The sequence below is a fragment of the Symphalangus syndactylus genome, chromosome 8, assembly GCF_028878055.3.
Source record: "Symphalangus syndactylus isolate Jambi chromosome 8, NHGRI_mSymSyn1-v2.1_pri, whole genome shotgun sequence".
NCBI classification, from domain to species: domain Eukaryota; kingdom Metazoa; phylum Chordata; class Mammalia; order Primates; family Hylobatidae; genus Symphalangus; species Symphalangus syndactylus.
The window spans coordinates 25,025,622-25,050,102 of record NC_072430.2 but is presented as its reverse complement, the minus strand read 5'-3'; the positions used below and the strand labels follow the sequence as shown (position 1 = coordinate 25,050,102).

The 24,481-nt window shown below is 36.9% G+C and overlaps 1 protein-coding gene across 4 annotated transcripts in view; it reads right to left on the bottom strand.

Moving 5' to 3' along the window:
- Positions 1-836: 836 nt before the first annotated feature.
- The window catches only part of TRIP11 (thyroid hormone receptor interactor 11), a 79,138-nt gene continuing 55,493 nt past the window's right edge, over positions 837-24,481 (bottom strand). For 3 of the 4 annotated variants that reach the window (XM_055288365.2, XM_055288367.2, XM_055288369.2), the window contains exons 16-21: positions 23,650-23,749; positions 11,202-11,283; positions 10,267-10,381; positions 9,735-9,851; positions 7,835-7,979; positions 837-4,748 (exon numbers count right to left, since the gene is read on the bottom strand). In XM_055288365.2, coding sequence (XP_055144340.1) covers positions 4,528-4,748; positions 7,835-7,979; positions 9,735-9,851; positions 10,267-10,381; positions 11,202-11,283; positions 23,650-23,749 — 780 coding nt within the window. In that variant the 3' untranslated portion in view covers positions 837-4,527. Of the gene's footprint in view, positions 4,749-7,834; positions 7,980-9,734; positions 9,852-10,266; positions 10,382-11,201; positions 11,284-23,649; positions 23,750-24,481 lie in introns of those variants that run through there. The other variant, XR_008659351.2, reaches the window with a different exon arrangement.

The window sequence follows — 24,481 nt, the reverse complement described above, 5'->3', positions numbered from 1 at the left end:
TAACTCCCTGACATTCTTATCTACCCTTCGACAGTGATAAACTTTTAACATCTGTATAGAATTTTGGACTTTAGAAGGCATTTCTGCAAGTGGCACATTTATTCGTTTAATAAACATTGTGAATGAATGTGTCATTTGATCCTAACAACCCCATGGGATTTACTAGGTAGCTGTCAGCTCATTTCAGAGATGAGAAAAATAAGACCTATAGTCAAGGTAATTCTGTGACAGGTCACACAGAAAGGGTCAAAATCAGTACTCGAATCATGCTGTTAACTTTAAAAGCCATGATCCTTCCAGTATTGCCATCATAGGAACCACTAGAAGCACTCAAGATCCACATCTAAGAAAAAATGAAGACATACTGATTATCTTGCAAAAGGAACAGAGGCCAATGATGTACAATACCCTCTGAGGGAAAAAAAAAAAAAGGCTGGTTAAAACTGCTCAGATCCTCTTTTTCAAAGAGTCTCCCTCTATCACCCAGGCTGGAGTGCAATGGCGTGATCTCGGCTCAATGCAACCCCCACCTCCCAGGTTCAAGCAATTCTTCTATCTCAGCCTCTCGAGTAGCTGGGATTACAGGCACGTGCCACCATGCCTGGCTCATTTTTGTATTTTTGTAGAGACGAGGTTACGCTTGAGCTTATGTATGAAAATCCTCTTTTCATACATAATCTCAAGCATCTTTTAAATTGTTCATGCTTAAAATTTCCAAGGCTCAAATAGTATCCTAATAGCAGACATCCGGTGAATAAAGACATTAGCTTCAGTAGTTCATCAACTACTGCTACAAACAACATGTGTAAGTCATTTCTAAAGAAAGAGTCAGCAGCTGTTTGCTAAAAATTTTTTTATTGTGACTGAAGACATTGCCAACTTACATATATCATTTTTATTTGGAGTATTTTTTTGCCTTGCAGTGCTCCTGAGAAATTCAAAAATGCATTAAACTTAGCTCTATAAATAATACAACCTAATATTAAGGTTGCATTGGAAATTTCCCACATTTAGATATTTCCCTAAAAATCAAAAGACAATTTAAATTGTTTTACATAGAGAAACCTTAATAAGTATTTAACTTTTTAATAAGTTAAAAAGTAAAGACTGGCAAATAATCACAAACGTCAGAACATTAAAGTAGCATTTTTTCCATAGGAATATATAAAATAAATATCATCTACACTTACTTGATATTTACAAAACTTAAAGATAAATTTTTGTGGATGGAAGATGTTTTGAATACTTCGATATGTGGAAAACTTCATTGTCTTTAAAAATCAGGTTCAAATGCTTTTGACGCATAATAGTATTTTCTAAAAAATTCTCATCACTCTCCTGTCCCTGAAGCCATAGCTTTTCCCCCCATTGATTGGGTAAGTATTTTGACAGTTTCTGTACTCTTTTCAATTAACCATTAAGAGGTTAAAAGAAACCTAAGGCTTTATTTGGGGAGATACTGGAAGTTTTAATTGGCTAGCTGGAAAGAAGCCATTCCTTTTTTTCCTAGGGTTTTGTTTAGTTTCATTTTTAAAAAATCAAAAATGACAGGAATGAAAATTCAAATGATTTGATCCAGTATTATGCTAAAATTAAATTCAGTAGTTAGATGAATTTTCTACTACAGTATAGAGTTTGAAAACCATTAGGAATGTGGTAAAAAACTATGGTAGTGAAGGTGGAATTCAACCACAAATTCTACTGAGTGGATAGAAAAATAAACAGAAAAATTACTGTAGTTAAAATATTGCAGTTAAATGCACTGTTAGCAATGTCCTATTGCCAACATTAGAATTACATGCTTCATCACTGTCTGGTTACTAAGACGGTTCAGTGAGCAGGTGGTTCATCTCTGACACAACTAAGTTTCAGAAAAGTTGATGACTTATATCTGGTTTAGATCAATGAACACTTAGTATACATACCAGTCAGCTATAGTTTCAATGACACAATGAAAACATTAGGTACTATAGCTTTTTTCTTTTTTTTTTTTTTTTGAGATGGAGTCTCACTCTGTCGCTCAGGCTGGAGTGCAGTGGAGTGGTTGCTAACTGCAACCTCCACTTCCCGGGGTCAAGCAATTCTCCTGCCTCAGCCTCCTGAGTAGCTGGGATTGTAGGCGCCTGCCACCATGCCCAGCTAATTTTTGTATTTTTAGTAGAGATGGGGTTTCACCATGTTGTGGCTAGGCTGGTCTTGAACTCCTGACCTCAGGTGATCCGCCTGCCTCGCCCTCCCAAAGTTCTGGGATTACAGGCTTGAGCCACCATGCCCGGCCAGTATTATAGCTTTAGGGCAAGGTCACATACTTATTTAAATAGCAGCCATTTAATATCATGCTCTGTGATGTTTAGCTATGCAATCCACCCACAACAGCTTTTAAACTTATGTTAAACCATGGGATGAGAGGGGGACAAGTTGTTTTGGTCAGAGAAGGAAATACTCAAAAATGTCACAAAAGGCATTTCGAATATGATGACATACTACTTAAATACCAACCATGCATCTCTTTTTCAAATTAAAAGAGAAAACCTTTTACACATTCTATTGCTTAAAAATAAAGGACCATGTGTCTTTTTTTTTTTTTAACTTAGAAACTAGTATTTCATTTCTCCACACTGAAATGAAATTTCAATGGCAAGCAGCAAATAATGTAGGATAGTCAGTGAAAGCATCTTTGTTAGGAGCATATAAAAACCAAGGAGTAACAACTCACAGAGAAATAATAATAGGCAAAAACCAAGAGGAGGCAGTTTGACAGTTCTAATATAGAACTTGTATGACAACTTCCTTTATAGTAAATAAAGAATGGCAATACAAATTAGTTATCTAAGGAGATACAAGACATTCTGAAGCAGCATTCTCAGTTACTTCATTTTTCAGAAAAATAAGTTTCACCCATCAACACGGAATTAAGACTTCCAGTCTTCCAAATACATTAGAAAGTACAGTTAATCACAGTAAAACTTGCAAATAACCAAATTTAGTTCTGGCCTCAGCCAGGACTATTCACGTATTTGAATTTGTTTTATTTTCATCCTTCCTTGTTATAAAAATGTTTCTATTTTAAAAGCACATAGAAATTTACAAAATTTGCAAGAAATATCTTTTTAAATGTACAACTTCAACAACTGATAAAAATATGAACATCCAGATACAGTTAAGTTTCAAGTTGGGATTTTTTTTATGATGGGTTTATGAAAAATTAAAGAAATACTTTTAAGTTTCAAACATCTGGGTACTGGTGCTATCAAAGTGATTTCACTGCCCTCAGTGGCCACCGTGATGAGAACAGTTGACTCTCGGATTGCTGTACCTCATATGTCAACACCGCAGACGGAGGCAGGAAGTGGCATGTTCAGTGATTTTGCTAATTATACTTATGTAGATGCCGCTATATGGTTTAATGCTTATATGAAAGTTGCATGAATTTGTGCAAAGAAACATTTAGTTTTAAGATGATATCTTTAAATAGATACCTTAGCTGTTAAAACTAAGTGATATATCTGCACTATATGCTCAACAATAAAAAGGAACAAACTAGTGATACATCCAAAACCTTGGATGGATCTCAAGGGAATTATGCTGAGTGAAAAAAAGCCAGTCTCAAGAGGGTATATATTGATTCCATTTATATAACATTCTCAAAATAACAAAATGACTGAGATGGAGAACAGTAAGTGGTTGTCAGGGATTAAGGAGAGGGCCAGGGAGAGAGGTGGCAATGATTATGAGAGGGCAACACGGGGATGCTTGTAATGGAAGTCTTCTGTGTCTTGCCTGTGGTGGTAGTCACATGAGTCTACACACAGGGCCAGGCGCGGTGGCTCATGCCTGTAATCCCAGCACTTTGGAAGGCTGAGGTGGGAGGATCACTTGAGCCCAGGAGTTCGAGGCCAGCCTGGCAACATAGTGAGACCCCATCTCTATTTAAAACAAACAAAAAAAGAATCTACACACATGATAATATTGCACAGGACCAAATACATACTTCACCTCAGGGAACCTATGACCTTCCAGCTACAATCTTCTTGGCCTGTCTCCACGAAGTCCTCTAAAGATGATCAATATATGCTTCAAATCAACTTTCCGCACTATGCAGAGAAGCCACTACTAGTATTTTTTTATTCTTTGTTTAAAAAAAAAAAACAACTCTCTTGATAAACTACAATCTCTAGCTTCAATGAGCTTGGAAATCACAAAAGGAAATAAAAAGCTGCCATATAGCTACTAGTATTTTTGTCTGTCTGTATTTTTGTAAATTAAGGTAAAAGATAAATTAAATGTTCCTAGCTTAAATTAGGTCAAATCAGAAGGAATAAAGCAGATTATATAGCAAACACTTGCTCCTGACACCTGCAGTTTCTAAAAGCATTAGGAATATTTTTATTAAATTCAGAGAAAGCATAATTGCGAACAAATACAAATACATGACTTTTTCCCCAAAGGCCACTTTGTGATAAAGTACATACATACAGTGTTCATGGTTTCTTTAAAGTGCTAGATTGTCTCTGGCTTGAGAATCATCTATTGCTTTAAAAGTTCTTTCAGCACAACCCCAGCACTGTTGTCAGGTAACGCTGGCAAAGGTGTAAATGTGGGCAAAACATCTGAGATGGGTTTCAGAAGAAGATGCCCGGGCCCACCAGGTCCAAGTCCAGCTGGGTTAATAAGAGGCACAGCCGCCGAGCGAGGAGCCAAAAATGGATTTACATCTGTTCTTCTACTAGACCTGGATTCTGCTGTATCTAAAGAATAAAATATGAATTTAGTCTCCTATCTTTCACAAAGAAGTCAAAATGAAATAACTCTCTGAATATAAGTAATAGCATAAAGTTATCTGTGTAATATTGTTAAATTGATTAGCATAGATAAATAAAAATAATCAATGTATCACTTATCAACTTAAAAATTCTCCCTTGACGGTAATAACACTGGCATCCAGCACATCTTTTTAGACTGTTCTCTATTCAAAATGAAAACGCAGCCAGGCGTGGTGGCTCACGCCTGTAACCCCAGCACTTTGGGAGGCCGAGGTAGGTGGATCACCTGAGGTCAGGAGTTTGAGACCAGCCTGGCCAACATGGTGAAACACCATCTCTACTAAAAACACAAAATAAAAAACTAGCTGGGCATGGCGGCGGGTGCCTGTAATCCCAGCTACTTGGGAGGCTGAGGCTGGAGAATCACTTGAACCTAGGAGGCGGAGGTTGCAGTGACTGGAGATCACACCACTGCACTCCAGCCTGGGTGACAAGAGCGAAGCTCCATCTCAAAAACAAAAAATTAAAATTAAAAAAAAAAAAGAAAGCACAAACAGGCCTCAATTCCTAAACAAATACTAATTTGTATGGCTAAAATCTGACTAATGTTCACTCTTGGTAATTCAAAACATTTTCTGATAAAAAAAACAATGCTATACATGTGTTTTAAGTTCCCAGATTTGGCCCCCAAGGAAATTTAATTCATATGCTGCTGGGTTCTGGATCCCACAAGCAGGGTCTATGAAATACAGGAAGATGAAAGAGGATAAGGAATAAGAGGAATGAATAGGGAAAGAAAAGGCAAGAGAAGAATATTTGTATGCTTATCTAATACCTTATTAAACACATTAAAACTCTTGTTTTATACTTAAATACCAGTTATGTAACTGATGAACTTCATTTACCATAACAACAGCTTTTTAAATGGTGTCATCTATGCTGCAAGGCAAACTCTTTACTTACCCACCTGAATAATGAAAGACTTGAGGAGTTACATTCTCCCCAAATAATTATAATAAAGAAAAACAAACCCATATTACAATAACAGTTGAATTAATATTTACCAGAAGAAAAAACAATATAAACATACCTTACCTGATCATCTTTTAGGCAGTCAAAGGTTTGAAAACAATCTTGATTAGATTATTTTTCTATGAAGTTGGGCTAATACAATTCCTTTTTATTGGAATAGGTAAATTTCTAATGTCTTAGTGGACAGATTCTGCTTTAATGCCCAAGACCTCTGACAACTTCAATGGTAAGAGACAGGCAATCCTTTGAAGGTGCCCACTTCAGCAATGGGAAACTCAAATAAAAAAGTCCTAGCCGGGCACAGTGGCTCCCGCCTGTAATCCCAGCACTTTGGGAGGCTGAGGCGGGAGGATCACGAGGTCAGGAGATCGAGACCATCTTGGTTAATATGGTGAAACCCCGTCTCTACTAAAAATACAAAAAATTAGCCGAGCATGGTGGCGGGCGCCTGTAGTCCCAGCTACCCGGGAGGCGGGGATTGCAGTGAGCCAAGATCGTGCCACTGCACTCCAGCCTGGGTAACAGAGCGAGACTCCATCTCAAAAAAAAAAAAAAAAAAAAAAAAAAAGTCCTCCTAAAGCAAAGAAAGCACTAAGACAAATTCGTCAAATCTGCTTATTGAGCACTCTTAGGGTTCCCAAGCCGTACTTTCCTATGAATGACAACTTTCCAAACTCTGGGCAAGCTTCTGGTGTTACCTAGTGAGCTCTGACACACTTCCAAATTCAAGACTAAAGATTAAGCTTGCTTTGTTCACGCAAAGCTTATATCAACCCAAGCCATCATCAGCTTTTGTATCCTATCAATACAAATCAAGCTGGGCACTGGACTTGATAAAAGAAAGGAGAAAGGTAGGAAAGAGGAAGAAAAGTGAGAGAAAAGAAGTGGAAAGGAGGGAGAGGGAGGGAGAATAAAGAAGGAGAAGGGAAGAAAAGGGAAAGGAAGGGTGGGAAAAGAAGGGGAAGGGAAGAGAGGGAGGGAAAGAGCCTGCCATAATGAATTTGGGAATCTGTTTCAAGATGCTACAACCTAGTGTAAAAGAAAAACTGTTTTCAGTATAGTCTACACCTCTTAAAGTTACGACTTTTCACTAAATTTAGCACGCAAAACTACTACTTAAAGTACCAATAAATTTTACTACTTTCCCTTCCTATACAAGTCCAGAAAAATAGAAATATTTGTCTAAACAACAGAAGTTTTAAAAATTTCAGAATATAAATTCTTTATTATTTTATACAAATTTAAGCATCTGATGTGTGATATAAATGAGTATATAATAACATATACCTTTACAGTCCAATTAGTAAACATGTTAGTCTATATTAAAATATGAAGATTTCAGAAAAGTGCTCTTCCAATAAAGAATTTGTTTATAGTCCAACAGATTATAATTCAATTTCAATTTGATAAATTTTCTTGCATGCCAGTATGTATGATATGAACATAAATAAAACCCTTACAGTTTAGTGGGACAGAAAAATATGTACACATTAACAACCACCAACCATCTGCTCTAGGCAGATCTTTCAACATAAAAGAGTGCTTTCTACATTCTTGGAGTCTCAAGTCAGTTTGTTAAACTGCGCTTATATATATTAACATGCCAATGTTTGGTTACTGATTGTAGCACTTAAATTTTCAAAGGAGAAAAACCCTTCTCAAACTATAAACTACACATCTAACTCGTATTAGCAAGAACCACCATTAGTGAGAAAGGAAAGCAGGTGGCCAAGAAAGATGTAACCAGTTCCCCATCACTTCCAGAGGAATAATTCATAGCTGGTTAGGCAGACAGAGAAGAATTATTCTGATATACAAAGGGAAGATATTTCTTACCATTTAAATTAATCTAAGTCAATTAAATATCAGATTGCTACAAGAATGTATGAAGCAAAAGCCTGATGCCTTATTGGAATTCTGGAAGTCCTGATAACACATTTTCAAAAACACTAAAAATTTAGTTAATATCACTGTGAAACATAATCATACATTAAACATTCAATTTTTAAATTATAGAAAAATTAAATCTCTAGTTTTACCTTTAAAACTTTCTGGTGCATTTGTATCTCGTTTTCTTCTTCCTGGTGAATCCAGAGGTTTCATATCATGAACAGAAAGCTTTGGTGGTGGAATGGATGGATGAGATTCTGTTTCTAGAAATTTAAGAAAAAGTTCTGAAAAAGACTAAGAAAAAATATTTTGGTTATATTAGGCTAGATAATTAAGTTATATTCACTACAACTAAGGAAATGTACCAGCTTTTCTAATTAAATATTAAAAATTAATCATGCCACTTGAATAATTTTTTTTACAAATCAGCTTTATGAACAATTGAAAATACTAGCACTTTTTTTTTTTTTTTTGAGACAGAGTCTTGCTCTGTCACCCAAGCTGGAGTGCAATGGCACTATCTCGGCTCACTGCAACCTCTGCCTCCCAGGTTCAAGCGATTCTCCTGCCTCAGCCTCCTGAGTAGCTAGGATTACAGGTGCGTGCCACCACGCCTGGCTAATTTTTGCATTTTTAGCAGAGACAGGGTTTCACCATGTTGGTTAGGCTGGTCTTGACTCCTGACCTTGTGATCCGCCCACCTCAGCCTCCCAAAGTGTGGGGATTACAGGCGTGAGCCACCACACCTGGCCTAAAATACTAGCACTTTAGATAGATGATCATCATTACAAAAATTTAACAATTTAATCAATAGTCTGATGGTAACACTCACTTCTAACACCTCATGGTCAGAATTAGCCAACTGATAATACTTATTTTTCTTGCCATCAATGAATAGCACTTAATAAATCTGATCATTTTAATAACTATTAACACAAACATAAAAAATTATATGAAAGGAAAACACACATTAGACATAATTTTCTAGTCAGGTCCAACCAATGAATATAATAGCAAAAGATCACCAATAACATTGTCAGATTAAAATAATGTAGTGTAGACCTTTCCTTTAAATTAAATTTTATGCCAGCCAAGTAAAATAGGGTTTTATCTTTAACCAGCTCTGGGTAAGTCACCTATCCTCTGTGTCCTCTTTATTAAAAAACTAAGAGAGGCCGGGAACAGTGGCTCACGCCTGTAACCCCAGAGCTTTGGGAGGCTGAGGCGGGCGGATCATGAGGTCAGGAGTTCAAGACCAGCCTGGCCAACATGGTGAAACCCAGTCTCTACTAAAAATACAAAAATTAGCTGGGCGTGGTGGCAGGCGCCTGTTATCCCAGCTACTCAGGAGACTGAGGCAGGAGAACTGCCTGAACCCAGGAGGCCGAGGCTGCAGTGAGCCGAGATCGCGCCACTGCACTCAGCCTGGGCGACAGAGCGAGACTGTCTCAAAAAACAAAACAAAACAAAAGCTAAGAGAAAGAAACTCCACATTCTAACTGATAATACTACTCAATTCAATTAATATTCATCTAGAGCCTACAACATACCAAGTACTGTGTTTTCATGTTTATTAACTGCCTCCTCCTTCGAGAATCTAAGTTTTATGAGGGCAGGCGCCTTTTCTATCCAGTTTGCAGCTGCATCCTTAATGCTTAGAACAGTCTAGTTCACAGGAGGTACTCAGTAAGTATTCACTGGCTCAACAATTTGGAACATATATAGACAAATAAAATAAATCCTCTATCTTGCTACTATAATTTAGTAGCAAGACTGCCTATGGCAGCATGATCAAGTACAAAGGAAAAGTTAATATTTTGAAAAATAAAAGCACCATATAGAGTTAAAATAAAACCTATATGCAATAAAATTATGAAAACTGGCTTGTTATCCTTAAGCTTAATCACCTCTCTGGAACCCAGTTTCTGCAACTTCAAAATAAAAGGGTTGTATAAAATAATTTTAAAAAGAAATCTGATTCTTTGCAAATGAATGTAATATACAGTCATTTTACTATTCACCTTAAGCAAGAATAAAATTGGTTCTTACACTATTAAGCACAGATTGCTGATTTGGTCTCAAAGGTGTGTTGGGAACACTTTTTGATCCTCCTCCAAGCCACCTGGTCATCCACCTGGTAACACCGCCCTGATCGTCATGAAACAACTGAAAGATTATTTTAAAACAGACAAATATTATCAGTACAAGAAAAAAGACAAAACAAAACAAGGACCGTTTTTACATAATTTCTGATCGTTGTAAAGCATGCTTTTCAAGTTCAAGTCCTAGTAAATGTTTCCTACTGATAGAGACTACAAATACAATAAAATGCCATCCCAAGCACCATTTCAAATGAAAGTTTGGGGATATTTCAACATTTCAGCATCCTGATATGAGTAGTTTAAACTAATATCATACATATTGAACAAATCTGTCTCTTCAATGTTGTATGAAGTAATTCCATTTCCACACTGAGAAAATTACACTCAGTAAAAGTTACATACAGTAAAAGGAAGTAATTGTCTACAAAGACACTATCTGGATTATGAATGTGTTCAGATGGCTTTCATCGTCCAGTCACCTGCTCCATCTCCTCCCTTCTGACGCCCAGGATGCTCCCCATTAACTGTAACACTTCATGACGCCGATTTTTCGGTGTGTGGAAATGACCGATGAAGAGGTTTCTCATTAGGACTCTAAGAAAATAAAGGCAGAAACAGCTCAAGTGAACTCAACATTAAGTGCACCCAAACATTAAGCACAGAAATATTTAATTATATTAAACAATTAAATATTTACTTATAAAAAAGTCTAAACAAAATATTTTAAAGTGTCTTTAAAAAATCTTGACAAGTCTAATATTTCAAACAAAATAAAATAAAAAAGAATATTTCAAACATCCCAAAATGCATACCTTTTAAAACCTCACTTACTAGCCACCCACTTTATTCAACCCAGTAACTGACTGAGGTGGCGCCTCCTTAGTAATTCCAAGCTCCTGACTGGACTAATGTTCACCTGAAGCAGAAACTTAAATGGTGATGACTGCTGTGTTTAATGTTATGCTTATATTTCCCCATCCAAATTTATTTAAAATTTACTAATAATATATACATTTAAAACATATTAAATGAGCTACTGTTGTATATATACTGAGGTTTCAGATCTAATACATTTGAGCAAGATTACGTTCATTTAAGGACAGTAAAAGAAGCAAAAAAGAATGGCAAAAATAAATTTTTTATTTCCTAAGTACTTCTTACTGAGGTGATATTTTAGCTCTTCTGTATGGTTTTAAGAAAAGAATGAGCTGGAAAAAAATCTACATTAAAAATAAAAGAAAGTAAGTGATTCTGCTGACTCCTCATTAAAGCTGCATCCTTCCTCACTAAGAGTAAGGGGAAAAAATGCTTTTGAAAAATTTAATCACATATAAACATCTACATTTAGAAGGTTTTTTTTAACCATAAAAGCGATTTTCACAAAATATACAAACATTAAAAGCAAAAAGCATACTTGTCTACTTTTCCTTCTGAGCTGTTTGCTAAGTTCATCAATTTCTTTTGTACATCATCCAGCATTTCTTGTCGGAGCTCATCTGTTGTAAAATATGTGAATAAAGAAAGCCATTAACTGATTAAAATAGTCTGGATGACTATATAATGAAATTTATGAGATCTTTATTATAACCTCTAATATATACACTTATTCTAATTGGGAATATTCAATAACTTCCATCTCTTCTTTGGTCCAGGGAACTAGGCTCTCATATAGAAATCCTCTAAAAGCCAGAGTGCATTAATTCACATGGTTTACTTCCAAGAAAGTAATCAACTCTGTAATACAACACTGAAAAACTAAGAAACGTTTTCATCCTCTTTAAAAACTTAATAGCAAAGAAGAGATTTTCATCACTGCCTCCTTGCATGAAACATTTCCAGAGCCACTCTTCTTAACGGGAGGAAGTGGAAAGGACTTTAATATTTTCCTTTTTCTATTTTCCTGGCCAGACTCTGTTTTTGGTGAGCTGACTAAGAAGTGTATCTAACACAACTAAGACCATGGCTCAGGATGCAGCGGATAGGACAAACTATTATGGGGGTAAGGAAATTGCAAAATATAATTCAGGTAATCGGCTCTAATATACAAATCAAGATACTACAGCTTATGACCGACTAAGAAGGATGCCTGGACTATTTTATTTTTAAATTATTATTTAAAAAGGAAGCAAAATCCATAAAATCTTGGTGGAATAGTTGGAATTTAAGCAGTATTAAAGGCAAAGTCTAGAATTACAACACGAGATACCCTGTTGCTAAATTCAGCCATGCCACAGGGCAAGGATTTCTGGACTAAGGAACTCTCAGTGAAACACGGAGTTTACACCTGTTATGCCAGAAACGAATAGTTTGAGCTGAAAGAGATGCTCAGTAATTTTAAGCTAGATTATAAGTTTTTGTTCTGAAAGAAATAAAGAGGAAATCTCTATCTAGAAACATTCACATCTAAACGCTAGACTCTGCCAAAAACCTTTTCCTTTGAATTATGCTGCATTTTCCTAGTACTAGCAGGATACAAGTTCCGTTATCAGACATGACTTACAAACATGTTTTCCCCATTCTGTGAGTTGTCATCTCACTTTCTTGATGATATCTTTTGAAACACAAAAGTTTTCCATTTTTATGAAGCCCAATGTACTTTTTCTTTTGTTGCTTGTGCTTTTGGTTTCATATCTAAGAAACTATACCTAACCCAACACCTATGTTTTAAGCGTTTTATAGTTTTAATTCTAAAATTTAGGTCTACTATCCATTTTGAGTTAATTTTTGTGCATGGTGTGAGGTAGGGGTCCAACTTCATTCTTTTGCACATGGATATCCACTTGTTCCAGCATTATATGGTGAAGAAACTATTCTTTTGGCACCCTTGTTGGAAATCAATTGACCATAAATGTATGGCATATTTCTAGACTCTAAATTCCCACTGTAAGAATTCTGCAAATGTTTTGTCATTCTTTTCTTTTTTTTTTTCCTGCCTGGAAAGCTCTTTTCCATCAGGACTGCCTATTAACTTCTATTCACCTTTCATGTCTCTGTTTCCAACTCACTTTCTTAAAGAATTTTCCTTTGAGCCTTACAGATTAGGCCAGGTCTGTTTGCTTTATGTTTTCATTCTGCTCTGTACAACACTTCTGCACAATGCCCAAAATTCCGATTTATGGTATTAAATTCATATATAAAATGTCTCATTTAGCTGTTTATGATGGCTTGTGGTTTTCCTAAATTGCAAAAATCTAACTTACAAAATGTCGTTCATATAATAGGCCAATTTTACCAAAATAGAGATGGTTGCCATAACCATATTATAAAAGCAAGGTTTGTATTTGGAAAATCTACTACAAACTTTTCCTTTCCTGTCTTTCCAGTAAGGAATTTAAACTTGGACGAGAGAGGGAGAGAGAGAAGTGGAGAGAGAGGGCGAAAAGGTGGGGGTGGACAGGACTATTATTAAAGTCTGAGTCAGTAAAAGACACTTTAGATTCCTAATGTGCACATGTATACTACTAGCACATGGTGTTATCTGGGCCTTTTCTAGCACTACATTCTGAATGTAAATAGAACTCAACAAATAAGTTAATCTCTCGTCACTGTTTTGACTCAACCGTCCCACTCACAAACTAAAGTAGGAGACAGAGTAAAGATGGGCATGGTCTTCTCCTCCTTCCTCCTCCATTCCTCCCCACGGCTACAGAAAGATAGCAGAGTAACAGAGGTCAAGCTTAGCTACCCTACCCCCAACCCCCACCGTCCCTTTCTCTGAGATTTCCCTTTTCCTACCTACTTTCCTCTAAAATTAATAATTTGTATATCGATTACATGTCTATATAATAATTTGGTTATACTAGGTTATATATAAAACATATGTGTGTGTATATATATTTGAGACAGGGTCTCGCTCTGTTGCCCAGGCTGTGGCATGATCACAGCTCACTGCAGCCTCAAACTCCTGGGGTCAAGCCATCCTCCTGCCTCAGCCTCAGGAAATAGTTGAGATTACCAGTGTACACCACCACAACCAGCTAATTTCTAATTTTTTGTAGAGGTGGGGTCTCATGATGTTGCCTGGGCTGGTCTCAAACTCCTGCATTCAAGTAATTCTCCTGCCATAGCCTTCCAAAATGTTGGGATTACAAGTGTGAGCCACTGTGCCTGTCCCTATATAAAACATATTATCAAACAATTTCACCTATAGCTTTTTACTGTTTTAACATGGCCACTAAAAAATTTAAAATTACACGTGGCTCACAGTGTATTCCTACTGGACAGTACTGCTTTTAGAACATAAGCAGGATATAACACTACACTATACTATCTCTTATTTTAAAAAGAGAGGCTGGGCACAGTGGCTCACGCTTGTAATCCCAGTGCTTTGCGAGGCCGAGGTAAGCATATTGCTTGAGCTCAGGAGTTTGAGACCAGCCTGGGCAACATAGCAGAACCCTGTCTCTACAAGAAATACAAAAATTAGCCGGTGTGGCGGCATGAACCTGTAATTCCAGCTACTTAGGAGGCTGAGGCAGGAGGATCGCCTGAGCCCAGGAGGCAGATATTGCAGTGACCTCAGATTGCGCCACTGCACTCCGGCCTAGACAACAGAGCAAGACCCTGTCTCCAAAAAACAAAAAAAAAAGAGAGAGAGAGAAAATGAAATGACAGACATCTTCAGAGTAAAATTCACAAAGCAGAGCTGAGCCTGATAAAAATTTTAGTAAAATAAAGTAGAAAATTTTAACTTTGCTCTATGAAAAACTGATCAAGAAATCAAACTGTAGAAGTCCAAATCAAAAATACTTTCTTGATGAAAACTTACTAAGATTGGTATGGTTTTTATTAAAGTCTCTGTATTCAGAAAGGTAGAGTCAAAACATCCTTAAGGTGAAAATGACAGGGTTAAAATTTCCTAAACTCAGTATCAGAACATACAGTTTGTCCCTGAGCTAATGTGATGTGGAATGCAAAGGGCTGTTGCAAACTCAAGCAGTAGTTTGAATGTATTCTGATATTTGAGTCTAGGGGGGAAAACTCAGAATTTAAGGGACGGTGCTAGAAGGATGGTATAAACTATGAGGGGTTTGGAAAGGAAAAGAAAGTCAAACACCTACTACAAAGGTCCCTACAGATGCTTCTTTTTCTTCAGGCACCCTTATTTTCCTCCCATCAGAGATTCTGAGTATTTCTCTACAAAAACTGAACCCTAATTCAAACCACAATTTGAAATCAGAACCGTGTTTATATGGGCAGGGAAAATATGGTTATTCAGAAATGAGTTTTAAGCCAAATAAAATATTTCTGTGAAATAATCTCACATGCCAAAATAATTTTTTGGAAGTTAAAAAAAAAAAAAGGTGGAGGGGGGGCACTTTAAAAGTTCAGCAATAAAGCAACTGACATTTAGTCTAGTTTGGAGAAAGAGTGACTCTACATCTGTGACATAGTAAAACTTGCCATATCAGCGTCTCTCCTCCGGAACACCTAGACATGGTGCCATGGTCTTCAACATTTGGTTTAAAATAAAAATGGAACATAAAATGTAATTGATTGCAACAAATCGGCACATCATAATTTTACATTTCATTCGTAATTAATGACAGTACACTACAATGCTGCCTTCAGAGAACATCTTAAAATGATATACTGCTTACAAAGTCATTTGGGTATTTCATGACTAAGCTCCTGTAGGCAAGATCCTACAGGATCTTGTCAGATTTACTGAACAGTCACCTGACTGAGAAAAATAAGGAACACAGAACTTGAGAGTCAGAAGTGGGTATGAATCATGGTCCTATCACCAGGGCCAGACTTTGTTGCCTATTTTGTAAAATGAACATGCTTATCTCAAAGAATTTGATAGAATCAACTGAATGATCAAATGTGACTTTTCTAAATAGTAAAGTGCTATATAAAGCATTAGTACTTATCATCCAATTTCTTAAAATAACTAAAAAATTCATATTTCAATCTAGCCTGAATCAGTATCACATCTATTACTCTGTTTAATGTTAATATTTTGTGAGGTTCCCCCCCTCCATTTTGCATGTTTGTCATCTTTGAGGCCAAGGAGTCAACAGAAGGAAGAAAAAAATGTTAGAAAGATAATTTCACAAATATATATATATATGTCAATAAATAAACTGCATCTGGTGTCTTATCTGCATCTGGATACCTTAAAAATAAATTTAAATCTGATACAATATTAAACCTAATAAGGAAAGTTAACCTCTTCATTTAATTAAATATAATCAAAGCAAAAGCTAGAAATTAGATCTTTTTTATTACAGAATTTCAAGTTATACAAGATCACTTTTAACATCAAATTTTATATACATGTATCTATATATTTTTGGAGACAGAGTCTTATTCTGTCACCCAGGCTGGAGTACAGTGGTGCCCCAGCTCACTGCAACCTCCACCTCCCAGGTTCAAGCAATTCTCCTGCCTTGGTCTCGCGAGTAGCTGGGATTACAGGCGCCTGCCACCACGTCTGGCTAATTTTTGTATTTTTAGTAGAGACGGGGTTTCTCCATGTTGGCCAGGCTGGTCTTGAACTCCTGACCTCAAGTAATCCACCCACCTCAGCCTCCCAAAGTGCTGGGATTACGGGTGTGAGCCACCACACCCAGCCCAAATAATATATTTTTAGAAGATATTATACTATTTGCAATTTGAGGTTAAGCTTTATAAGCATCTGTTTTGTCTTTTTTGTTGTTGTTTTTTTGGACAGAGTCTCTCTCTGTCACCCAGGCTGTAGTGCAGTGGCACACCCTCTGCTCACTGCAACCTCTGCTTCCCAGGTTCAAGCGATTCTTGCGCCTCAGCCTGCTGAGTAGCTGGGATCACAGGCATGTGCCACCACACCTGGCTAATTTTTTTTGTATTTTTAGTAGAGACAGGGTTTCACCATGTTGGCCAAGCTGGTCTCCAACTCCTGACCTCAAGGGATCCATCTGCCTCGGCCTCCCAAAGTGCTGGGATTACAGGCATGGGCCACCGTGCCCAGCCCTGCTTTGTCTTTTAACTCAATTATTTTCAACTGTATCCGACACAGAATTTGAAGGTCTAGAGTATATGGTAAATGTTTTGTTGTCCCATAATCATAATTGTTCACTGCTGAGTGAAAAGTATCTTTTAAAATTCTAGGCCAGGGCCAGTTGCTCACGTCTATTGTAATCCTAGCACTTTGGGAAGCCAAGGCAGAAGGATCATTTGATGCCAGGAGTTCAAGACCAGCCTGAGCAACATAGACAGACTGTCTCTACAAAAAAAAAAAAATACCCTGCCTCTTAAAAATAAACTTCTGCTTCTTAGCAATGAACTCACAGGAAAAGAATTTTATTAATACAGTATAACTTCATTAATCTGAATTCCACTAGATCAGAATCTGTGATTGGTTGAGGTCTACTGGATTATTTGTAGACCAAATTTGGATTATTCATCGGAGTTACTATGTACACTTGATTTTATATAAATATTCTTAATATAACCAAATCAAATTTATTTTTCCTCACCATTCTCTTCCCTTAACCCTTTATTATGAATTCAGATAATCTGAACTATATTTCTCCATACTGAAACAGAACTAATTTTTTTAAAAAGAGTAAATATTATGAGTGGTTATATATTTAATTGTTACTCCTCTGGCATGTGAGACAGAATATATATTTAATTTTAAAAGTGTTACACACTTTCTTACTTTCAGGTGGGAGCCACACATTGGGTACATATGGACATAAAGATGGGAACAGCAGACACTGGAGATACCAGAGAGGGAAAAGGGAGAGGAGGAGAAGGGCTGAAAAACAACCTAATAGGTACTATGCTCACTACCCGGGTGACGAGATCATTTGTACCCCAAACCTCAGTGTCAAGCAGTAATAAATCTGTACAAGTAACCCTGTACAGGTACCCTTGAATCCACAAGTTGAAATTAATTTTTTAATGGGATATTTCATGAAAAAAATGCAGATTTCCAGGGTCTCTTCAAAGATCTGAAGACATGGCAACACTGGGCCCACATTCCTGCATGGCAGCAGCTGGGCGGAGCTGAGAATCTGCTTCCTCCATAAGAAACACTCTTCAAATGATCCGTCGCTACCTAGTTTCATGTGCTCTTTTATATTATCATCATAGGCTCAGTTTACAATTTGTGTTTGTGATCCATACTAAGAGATTCTTATTTCCACACGGCAACCCACTTCTACCTCCACCTTCTCAGCACTCCACTCCAACACATGCATGTGCACACATACCCACCACCCTTGGTCATTACTAGTCAACTGTATCTTCAGCCAGTTTCCAGATTATGCCACGCAGTTTCACAGGAATTCCTCCCTCTGTCTAGAACACTCTTCCCCAACTCTCTGCCTTGTTAGCTATACCTATTCACCATTCAAGTAATTTCAAGTGAGCCCTTCACTAACCTTTTCTACCCTTCCATGCTACCAACACCAAGTACAAAGGATAGCTCTTTCCTTTCTAAACCATTTGTTGCACATATTTGATGCATGTCATCTTCCCTTCTTGCCTGACTATAAACCTCCTGAAGGCAGGACCCTTGTCTCCTGTCTTTATATCTTTAGTCCTACTGCAGTGCTTAGCACACAGCAAATAAACAATGAATATTTGAGAAATAAGTCAAATAATGATTGATTTTCTCTGGGAAAAGAGAATATCTGCAAAGAACAGAACACTGGACAAAAAGAACAATTTATGTTCTGAATTATGTACTCATCCATACATAAAGAAATAAAGGCAAGGACACAAAACACATTAACTCAAAACATTCTTATTGCTATATCATTTACTTTTCCCTTTAAACTTAGAGGAATTTTTTTTAAACTGCAATTTCTAAAATACAGTTCAGTTGAAAAAGGTTTAATTATTTACCTAATTGACATACACTTTTTTCTTAACTCATATTTTGGCATTGTCTAGTATACCCAGATGTTTATATCATCAAAATAATTTTTTAACCATTTATGGCAATTCAGAAAACTGCATCTGGTACTTCTTATATGTTTCCTCTAAAATCACCACTTCTGCCAAAAACATCTATAAAGAAATCCCTCAAAAGGTTTGGGTAACAAAGCGTCTGGGAATGTATTTGGCCTATGTTCAACAGGACATTATATGTTTTCTTGTATAAATCATGTCCTGGAAAACGGAATGCCTTTATTTAAAATAAAAACTTTACCATCTAGCACCGTAAAGGTAGTTCCATGAAAAACATTTTAAGCTTCTTTTATATCTGTAGCTTTAAAACATGTTTTTATGCTTCATATTACAGTAAGTTTTACTGGGACTCATTTTATACATTCTTCTAGATTTTCTTTTAAAAAATGGTCTAAGGAAATTTTCCATTCTCAACTCATAGGAGACTTTTAAAAGTAGTCATTCAACCTTCTTAAAAAAAAAATCAGTTATGCTGCCTTTTCAGATACAGGTAAAAACTAGCAGACAGACCAAAAGATCTTCCTGATGTTAGAACTAAATTTGTATTGCTTATAAAAACTCACTTTTCTTTGCACACCATAAAATTCACCACCTTTCTGAATCATAGTTATCAAAATAACAATATCTTGTGCTTTTTATTTCAATTTATCCAATCATTTTTTTTTTTTCTTTTTTTTTTTTTGAGACCAAGTTTCACTCTGTTGCCCAGGCTGGAGTGCAGTGGCGTGATCTCGACTCACTGCAACCTCCATCTCCCAGGTTCAGGCAATTCTTTTGGCTCAGCCTCCCAAGAAGCTGGGACTACAGGCATGAGCCACCATGCCTGGCTAATTTTTATATTTTTAGTAGAGACGGGGTTTCACCATGTTGGCCAGGCTGGTCTCAAACTCCTGACCTCAGGTGATCCACCCACCTTGGCCTCCCAAAGTGCTGGGATTACAGGTGTGAGCCACCATGCCCAGCCAAATCATTTTCATTTAGCAGGAATTTATGTCAAGGATGATGGTAGAGAACAAGAAGGAAAGGAAAATGTCAAATTTGGCCATAAATATAGCAAGATAACACATTTTAATGGTTCAGTCACAGGTGTATAATTTCTCATCAATAACAATTCCATGGAATTCTGAACTCTGATCAGCTCAGAGTAGTTAATGAAAACGACTGTCATATGTGCTTCATAGGCCACTGTATTGAGTTTGGATATGGGATGGTATGTGAAGTCTTTGGAACTGTATTGAAGAACATTTTCAGGTAAAATGCTGAAAGAATAATTTTTTAAAAGGAAGGATAGCAGTAATTCTTTTAACAACCAACACTGTCTATTAAACTATAGTACTCTTAGGATCGTAGGATTTATTTTCTTCATTACTTTCCCGGGAAGAGGGATAGAGGGGGAGGGAGACAGGGAGAAAGATTTAAACAGTTCCCTACTACTGGTTTATGTCTCTACTCAAGTTCCTTTTCTCCATGGAATGCTGCCTGACCCTTAATGGGATTCTGGAGGAACCAAATATGCCCTGTCTTATGATCACTGTTGTGCACCACTGTCTTCAATTACTAACCTACGGGGTATCTACACGATGTGTCATTTCCTTAGCTAAACTCCTTGGAAAAGGGATACTATCTAGTATCTCATATAGCACCTAATGGGAAGCCAAGCAGTTGGTTCTCATTAAATACTTAGTGCCTGATAAGCATCTGCCTTCATACTTTTCACACAAGGCCCAAAAATACTCTTAATTCATAAGCACAGATGCACATACATACTCTTAAGAAATGACTGAAATTATCAACAGTCTACTGTTTCAATATTGGCGCTATTTGCAACAGCTCCCTTTTTCATATGTTTGACCAGACTGAATCATCTCATCTCTGGTAGCAATGACATAATCAACCATTTGGAATAAAATACTTTTAAAAGTGAGCTTCCTAATATTGTTTAAATGCTGAAACTGTGTATCGACTAATCATTAGTCTACAGATGCTTAGAAGTAAAACAATACTTTGCCTTTACAATTCAAGTCTCCATGTACTTTCTTCCAACAAAAGGCAATCTGTCTTTTTCAAAATTGTTTCTCCTGGCAAATATTTTTGCTGTCTGGCCAAGTTTTGTGTTAAAAATAAAGTACAGTATTACAACATCAATCAACATTTAAAGTACTTAATGATCTAGGAGAGAAAATATACAGTGATTCTTTTGAAACAAGTGAGCTAATCAAAGTTTTGTTTACATTATCGAATCAAGAGTGCAGCTTTGAGAAAATAAAATTGCATTTGTATTTAGAGATATAAAAGTGATATTAAAGCACTTAGATAATATAAGAAAACAGATTGTTAAGAAGAGCTGTAAATGGCAAGAATGACTTACAGACATAACAGAACCAACTGTCTCTTTACACCCCTTCCTGTCTGTGCAACACTGGCCTCTTGCCTGCCCTTTCAAATACCAGTTATACAAGCATAATCAGAGCTTTCTCTGTAGCTAATACTGATTCCACAAAATGAATCCAAAGTTCGTATACATTTACAATGAATATTAGTATCTTCCACCTAAGCTTTATCATCTATAATCAAGAACTTCTGAAAATATTCTACTAGTGGGGGCTTAAATGAGTGTCTGAACAAGTACTAAATACAGGTTAAGTATCTCTTACCCAAAATGCTTGGAACCAGAAGTGTCTCAGATTTTGGATTTTTCAGACTTTGGAATATCTACATTATAGTACTACCGGCTGAGCATCCCTAATCCAAAAATCCAAAATCCAAAATGCTCCAATAAGCATTTCATTTGAGCATATATCAGCATTCAAAAAGTTTTAGACTTTGGAGCATTTCAGACTTTGGATTAGGGATGCTCAACCTGTATTTCAAGAACTGTGATAATATTTATTAACTACAATAAATCATAGAATTTTAAATTTACCATCAACTATTGGGAATTACTCAGGCAGGTGTCTAAAAGAGGATGTGGCCTTAGATATTATAGTAGCATAACATATAGCACTGAGTTGTCACAAAGCAATGAGCTGGTTCACAACACTGCTGTTTCACCTCCATTAGTCTAGCCCAACCCGAGGATTATCAGTTCCCAGTGTGCCTCCTCTCAGTTGCCCATATGTCTTCCAGATAATGCTGTAGTTGCACTGGCCTTCGATCTAACTAGACTGTTTTCTAAATAAATACTGCTCTTGGTAAAGGCAACCATTTCAATGCTAGGGCACAATACAGAAGATGCTACCATATTTTCAGGGGAAACTGGAGATATACAGAACAAAATACAAGTCAGACTATAAATAACCATTTTCCTGATAGGGCTACAATAACACGGAAAGACCATGAATTATGGTAATAGGTAAAAAGATCGGAGTTCAAATCTTGCCTCTTTAATCTATAAAATGGATAATACCACTTATTTTAGAGATGCTTATAAAAAGTAAATAATGAGAAGACTAAATGAGTGTCTGAACAAGTGCATAAATGTTATGTCAAATGTCCATAATAGACACTCAATATATAATTGTTTCCCTGCTGCCCATTTCCAGGCCCTCTACTAGATTTAGAGATCTTAGCCTGGCCAAGTCTTACAAGGTAGAAGACTTTTGGTTGGGCAGTAACTTGCCTCAGAATCAAGTCATTTTGAGGACAATTACTTCACATCTATCTTTTTTTCTTTGTATTCCTAAAAATCTCCCCTCTCCTGTCTCCTGCGGGATTTAGGCCAGCTTACTTTGGCTTGTCCTTTGGTGTCCATGCGTCAGTGGTTCCTGCCGGCTTGCCTCCCTAGTGTCTAAGTCGCTGCTTCTGTTGTTCACAGCTCCTCTGCTGTACTATCTCCTTCTATTTTTGCTTATTTCTAATTTCATCTTAGGTGGCATGTATTTCTTAACTACATGCCTTGTTACTATTGTGCCTAACCTAGACATCTAAAGTTGATGCATTTCTAGGCTCCGTTATCACCTTTCCAATAACCTTGAATCATTACCTACTAAATGCAGCCCTAGAATAGTTTTGACTTCCTAATTGCCTCTAAATCAGAGATGAAACGAGGATATGCCATCTTTGTCAGCTGTTGGATTCAACAAAGCCCTGTAAGCCACCTGATCACTGAACCAATTAATAATCCTAAGCATAGGACATACCTTAGGGAACGGACAGGGCATATGGGACACCTTATAAACATCAAAAAATACATGACGCACCTGTGGTAAAACACCATCTACAATCATAAAAATCTAGCTATACCCGGCCAGGCGCGGTGGCTCACGCTTGTAATCCCAGCACTTTGGGAGGCCGAGGCGGGCGGATCACGAGGTCAGGAGATCGAGACCACGGTGAAACCCCGTCTCTACTAAAAATACAAAAAATTAGCCGGGCGTGGTGGCGGGCGCCTGTAGTCCCAGCTACTCGGAGAGGCTGAGGCAGGAGAACGCTGTGAACCTGGGAGGCGGAGCTTGCAGTGAGCCGAGATCGCGCCACTGCACTCCAGCCTGGGAGACAGAGCGAGACTCCGTCTCAAAAAAAAAAAAAAAAATATCTAGCTATACCCAGACATTCATTCTACAGAAAGTTACTCTTTTATTTGAGAATTCTGCCTTCTCTAACAGATCAGATGGCTTTAGGCAAGATGCACATGAACTGCTAAGGGAGAAATCATATCCATAAAAAGTCAAATCAGTCCAATCAACCCCTCTGATGGTCAACAGGGTGACAGCCAGCGCAATGGCATTGCCTCAACATCCAGGAAAACTAACTGGACAGCCAGGGCTAACTTAATGACTCTGGTTTCACTAGGACCATACTTAAATTGAAGCAAATCAGTCAGGGAAGATACAAATGGAAGTCACACATCAATGAAGTTGGTCTCACTCAACTATGCCAATTTATGACAGAAGACTACATTTGACTTAATATCAGTATTGTAGTGGGGGAAAAAAATGAAAAGAAAAAAAGCCTACTTTGTTTTTTAAGTTCTTCAATTTGTTCTTCTTTTACATCTAACTGTTCTGTAAGTCTTGATGCTGAATCCAATGCAGCATTTGCTTCATCCAAACGTTTCTGAGAAAGAAAACTTTATTAAAAAAAAGTACGCAAAAATTATTTCACAAACTATAAGGCTGAGAGACATCTTAGAGTCAACCTCTACATTTCAGCTGGTGAAGCTGCACCTCTATGACCTTGGACAAATGTATCCAACCAATAAGTATCAAAGGCAGAACCCACATTCTTTTCAATACAATACTGCCTCATTTAGAGGAACTAAATAAAAAGAGCAGATGCCACTGAAAGACAACATGATGACAGAAGTAAAAAAAAAAAAAAAGTAACAACATAAACTACAAAAAAACAAAGATATAGAAAGTCCAGAAACATATCAACAAATGTTCTCTTTTTAATTTTTGAAAATCTAATACAGTGATGCTTGATTATGACTTTGTTACTTTAAATTTTATTTCCCTGACCACTACTAGTGAATTTGAGCATTACTTTTCATGTTTACAGGGCAAGCTGGATCTGTCCTTCTGTGAAAACCTCTTTGCATACATTGCCCAAGATTCTACTGAGTTGTATTTCTCCTGTCCATCTGTAAGAGCACCTTGTATAGTAGATATGAAGCTTTTTCACCTGTGCTAAGCAAATATCGTTACCATATCTGCCATTTTTCTACTGACTCTATGATATCTTTTGTCATGTAAACATTTTAAATACTATATAGTCAATCATGTTCTACTTTGCTTTTATAGCTTCTTAAGTTTTAGTCTTGGTTAGGATCCTCCTTGCCCTTAGAAT